The 5,074-nt window shown below is 31.9% G+C and overlaps 2 protein-coding genes across 4 annotated transcripts in view; one reads left to right on the top strand and one right to left on the bottom strand.

Annotated features, from left to right (window-relative positions):
• The window catches only part of LOC107626508 (CCR4-NOT transcription complex subunit 11), a gene marked incomplete in the record, with an annotated part of 4,745 nt that extends 4,150 nt beyond the window's left edge, over window positions 1-595 (top strand). Inside the window, 2 exon segments of the mRNA XM_016329409.2 lie at window positions 1-50; window positions 268-595. Of these exon segments, the coding sequence (XP_016184895.1) occupies window positions 1-50; window positions 268-365 (148 nt within the window).
• Window positions 1,599-3,495, bottom strand: LOC107626507. 3 transcript variants are annotated; one of them, XM_016329407.2, is made up of 6 exons: window positions 3,246-3,481; window positions 2,899-3,057; window positions 2,478-2,558; window positions 2,114-2,239; window positions 1,939-2,034; window positions 1,599-1,862 (listed from the first exon to the last, which is right to left on the bottom strand). In XM_016329407.2, exons 1-6 carry the CDS (start codon window positions 3,406-3,408, stop codon window positions 1,780-1,782), a joined length of 708 nt encoding a protein of 235 aa, XP_016184893.1. In that variant the 5' UTR covers window positions 3,409-3,481; the 3' UTR covers window positions 1,599-1,779. The 3 variants fall into 3 exon arrangements, with proteins under 3 accessions (XP_016184893.1, XP_016184894.1, XP_020972441.1); XM_021116782.1 differs by having other exon boundaries at window positions 1,600-1,862; window positions 1,939-1,995; window positions 3,246-3,495; XM_016329408.2 differs by lacking the exon at window positions 2,478-2,558 and having other exon boundaries at window positions 3,246-3,488.

Raw genomic sequence — 5,074 nt, 5'->3', positions numbered from 1 at the left:
ACTTGTTTGTGTTTTTCTGCAAAGCCTTATTCGAAACAACATTATTAATGGTGAGTTTTCTCAGCTTTTGATGAAGCCTGAAAGCTGTTGCTAAAATGTCATGTTATATTATGTATCTTGTAACATTATATTCTTGAAGAAATGTGAAAGAAAGTTGTAACCACCGTGTTACTTACGTGTGTATACATGAATATTTTTCCATCATCATAACCTGTCTTTTGCGTATGCATATGTAACTCATGTTGGTAAATGGTCCTTCCTTTGCAGTTAAAGACCTCTTCATTGAAGTTCAAGCGTTTTGCATTGAATTTTCGCGGATTAGAGAGGCAGCTGCATTGTTTAGGCTTCTCAAGTCATTGGAATGAATATGATTGTTTTGACCTGTTAAAATTTTTTCCTCTATTGCTTCTCCAACCCTTACAATACATTCTGATGTAGATATGTATCTACCTAGAGCTAATTAGCATTCTGTACTAATTTTCATTTTATGGACAATAAATATCAGTTTGTTGGCCTACGAAGTCAGTTATTTCAGTTTTTAATTGAACTGGCCTATATCATTGAATTTCACAATATGTATGTACCTTACCTTCACAATTGGCAAATAGGTATAAACAGTGTATTTGGTTTCAGACCGAAAACAAATTTAACTGTCATTTTGATGCTGATATTTTATCCTAAAAAAACCGGCTATTTTATAAGAATTTAATACTCAATAGCAATGAAATGTATTATAAGATGATATTGTAGTGGGATGCATTTGGTTTCTATTGAGTTCTATAGATTTTCAAGATTAATACTTCACGATTCTATCAGAATAAAAGAAAAACAATATTAAAATACTCATGTAATTCGGTTTTTATAATTTGATTATTATTAATTAAAATTACGAACCAAATCTGACGGCATGTATTTTGGATTTTAGTAATTTTCAGGGTATAACTAAATTTTATTTTATTTTATTTTTCAATTTTCTTTAGCGTAGAGTCCAATTTGGTCAGATTTGGGTTCAACTGTTCAAGCACTATAATAATACAAGGAAACAATTCCAATTTCATTGCTAAACTCTCAACCCTTGAGAGAAAAATATGACGTAGCACAATAGAAAAATGTGAAATACCTGAAGGTGATTGATTGTAAAGCTACAGTCAATTCTATCTCAACAGATTATAAATAAATAAATAGATAAAGGATATTTTTTGTCTCTAAAATTTGACAAAAAATTTAAAAATATTTTTAAGTTTTATTTTGTTTCAATTTTGTTTTTAAACATTTTTTATTTGCACCAAATATATCATTGACAGCTAAATTTTTAAAAGATTTAAGATCAATCCAACAATAATGCATAAAAATTATGCTTGATTTACTTATTTTAAAAGTTGTTCTTATCAAATTATTGTCAAATTAGTCTTAATTTTTTTGAAAAATTAGCCACCAATGATATATTTGATGCAAATAAAAAATTTTTGGAATAAAATTAAAACAAAATAAAAATTAAAAATATTTTTAAATTTTTTATCAAATTTTAAGTACAAAATATTCTTTACCCTAAATAAATAGATGGTAAGATATGGATGGCAGGTGGGAAGCTCAAAGAGGATACAAAAGCATCAAACAATCAAACATGAATTTATATTCTGTACATGAAGAAAAGAAGCAGCAAGGACATATGGAAGTCTTATTACAATCTTTTGTGTACTACAATACTACATACACTAATCAACATATAATTAAACTCCTCCAATGCCTTATTTATATGAATCCATATCCATCAAACAATTATCGCAATTGCAACTGAATCTCTGCCATCAACATAATCAGCATGACCACCCAAATGAAACTTCCTTGCACAATTGAGCTACCTGAAAAACATTAAATAATAAGCAAAAAGAAAGAAATGGCACGAGGATAAGAATATATAATAAGTTGTAGCTTTACCTTCACTCTTACTGTTGTCATTCAATGCAGGTGGTTCAGAAGATGATGAGTTTTTCACTGATATTCCAAGGTTAGAACAATCCATCCCAAGAGCACCTTCAATCCAAAATTCTATTATATATTATTTGAGGCAAAAAGTGAAGTGAATGTTACGTTGCTTGCATTGTAGTCTTACACTGTTTGTAACAAGGGAAGGCAGTGGAGTTGAGGAGATTGTCGTAGCCAGTATCGCACTCACAAGTATAGGAAAATGTTGATGTCTTGTTGCATGACCCTCCTCCACAATCAACCCAATTGCAAGCTACATCAACCAACATACACTATGAATCATGCATATATATCTCTACAACTCCACCAAACTCAAATCTCACATGCATTCTTGTCGGTATCAAAGTTCTTACATGCTTCACCCTCTACTTATATAACATATATATATCAACTTTAGAACTCTTTAAATGCCTATCTTCGATTAAAAAAAAAAAAAGGTTTAGAACTCTTTAAACTGGTATGTTATCTACCAAAATTCGTCTCATCCTTACCGTCAAATATCGACTCGTTAGTTTGTCTTGCTTTTTGTGGAGCAGGAGAAGGGGCTTTGGAGCAAGAGTGGTTCACAGTACCTACAAGAGCCAAGTATTTATTCTTTTAGCAAGAAAGATATTCATCTTTATCCATGTGAAATTTCCACTAAAATATATTGCTACCCGCCTTTGTCTTTTTCCCCCCAGAAAATTCAGTGTAACTTAGACAGGAACACAATACCTTTTCAACCTCATGCAGCCACAATTGACACCAAAGAGATAACAATTTGTGCTTTGCAAAATGATACTATGTAAATGCTATCTTTCCATTTGAGGCAGTGTCAAAATAAATAAACAGAGAAGAACTAGAAAAAAATAGAAATAAAGACGATTGAGCACAAAGCGGTGGAAACAACTGAGTAGAGTTTTTAGTTCTTACAGTTAGGAACTATGCAGGGAAGAAAGTTGAAAGCACCGTCGTCATTGGAAGCAAAGAGTTTGTTCCAACCTGGATCACACTCGCATTCGAAGAAGAAAGAGCTGTTCTTAGAAGGCTTGCATGTTCCTTTGCCGCATTTCACATCTTTGCACACATCATCTGAGCTCACAAACAAAACACCATGTCAAAATAGTCCAGAAATCACGGATAAAGTTGATTAAAAAAAAAATCTTTGAGAAGGCCCTTTAGATGAATACTGAACAAATCTCAAACTTGCAACTGCAAATTACATAAAGTATCCCAAACAGAGGAATCCAATAAAACAGATTATAAGAGTCTGAAGTTACCAAAGATAGGAGAGAGCAAAGGAGAAAGGAAGTCGCTTGAAGCTGAAGATGGATGCAAAAGAACAAGTGCAAAAACAAGAGCTATGATAACTCTTGAGAATGCCATAATCCCAATTCTCAAATGGTCAGGGAGATAAAGAAAGAAAGAGAAAGGCCTTCTCATTAACAGAAAAACAGCAAAGCATATGTTTAGGTGATTGTTTTATAAATGACAATAAATAAATAAATGAGTCATGTGGCCAACTTTGAAAATGACGCTCTTTTTCTCAGCATAGCAATTTATTACAGGAGGTGACTATCAAGCAGACGTGTGTTATTTGCTAAGTAACGGATTCTTTTCATAATAATAATATGAATAATATACTCCTATCTCAGTTCACAGACAGAAAATAAAATGAGTACAAAGTTAACCAGTTTCTGTAAAAATGGATTTCATTTAATGCTCACGTTGGGTGGTTGGATGTTGTGTGCGTGTGTGTGTTAAGTTTTGCGGCAATGCAACCGGCCAATTGAGCACCAATTGGGAAAAGTCAACCCTTTTCCTTCCTCATTTACTCATTTTTCTTCTATGGTGGTTTTAATCAGCCGACCTATTTATTTTTTCTCCGATTGTTAGTGTTATGTCTTGAGGCCCACTCCGAATTAGCTTTAAAGATGGTATATTCGTCATGAAGCATTATTTATTACAGGGTTAATATGCAAGTATGTTCCACTTCAATTTGCAACCTCTTTGACTCATTGCTCATTACTTCCACCTTTGACTTTGATGCTCTCTTATTTATGATTAAGTGGAAAAATTGGCTTCATTGCAGGCTACACTAGCCTAACCACGGGAGTGGATCTTTTTTAATAGAAAAAAAAACTAGATCCTGTTAAGTGTTTAATCTAATTCTTTATTGTTTTTTCTTTCTTATTTAATTTTGATCCCATTTATAGAATTAAAGGTGAAAGATCACACTTTATTTGTGTTTTTTTCCACTGGAGAGATCCATTTCCCCTAACCACTAACCAACATACACTTACATTGGTGCAGTACTACAGTGTTAGTATTTTTTTTTTTGGTCTTGGTGCAGTGTTACTATTAACTTCAAGTTTTGTATTCTTGGGCTAATATATGGGCTTATTGTTGGGCTTTGATGAAGGTTTAGTACAATTCCATGAGATACCCAAATCCATCATTCATTCATGACTCATTAAAGATACTTATACGGCTGCTACCTGCACTGCAGTCAATGGGCACATGTACCGTGTTGAACTTATTGCTTGGATTGGAAGTTGGAACACAACACAATCATTCTTGTCTTTGGATTTACTTCACCATTTTTTGGGGTGCTTTCTCTCCTTATCAAGAGTAATTCTTGTATCCCTTCACTGCATGGTTATGCTTTCCATATAATTTATGCTTCTGCTAAATACCGACATTTAGATATGAGAAAGAAATGCAACCTGCATTACTATTTTTCTTCCTAATTGCCTTCATACTATTTTTAATTTTTTTTGCATATATAAATAACAAATGTCAACAAAATCTAGCTATCTCTTGGAAAGCTCTTGCGAAAAAAATGTATTCTTGCCATTGGAAGAAATAAGTGGTTATTTTGCTTTACAAATGGAAACAAAGTATTTAACTGAATTTGACCAAAAATCTATGTTCAAGAAATATTAAAAATTAGATTTAAAACTTACACGACGTAAAAAAATATATATATAACTGAGAATACTCTCGTGTTAAAAGATAAAGTAATTTTAAATAATTTAATATAATATTTTCTGATAGAATTATTTAGTTTAGTTTAAAATATATTAATAAATTTTATATTATATACAAA

The sequence above is a fragment of the Arachis ipaensis genome, chromosome B02 (assembly GCF_000816755.2).
Source record: "Arachis ipaensis cultivar K30076 chromosome B02, Araip1.1, whole genome shotgun sequence".
Classification (NCBI taxonomy): Eukaryota; Viridiplantae; Streptophyta; class Magnoliopsida; order Fabales; family Fabaceae; genus Arachis; species Arachis ipaensis.
The sequence above is the reverse complement of the archived record's forward strand: the minus strand, read 5'-3'. Positions and strand labels throughout refer to the sequence as shown.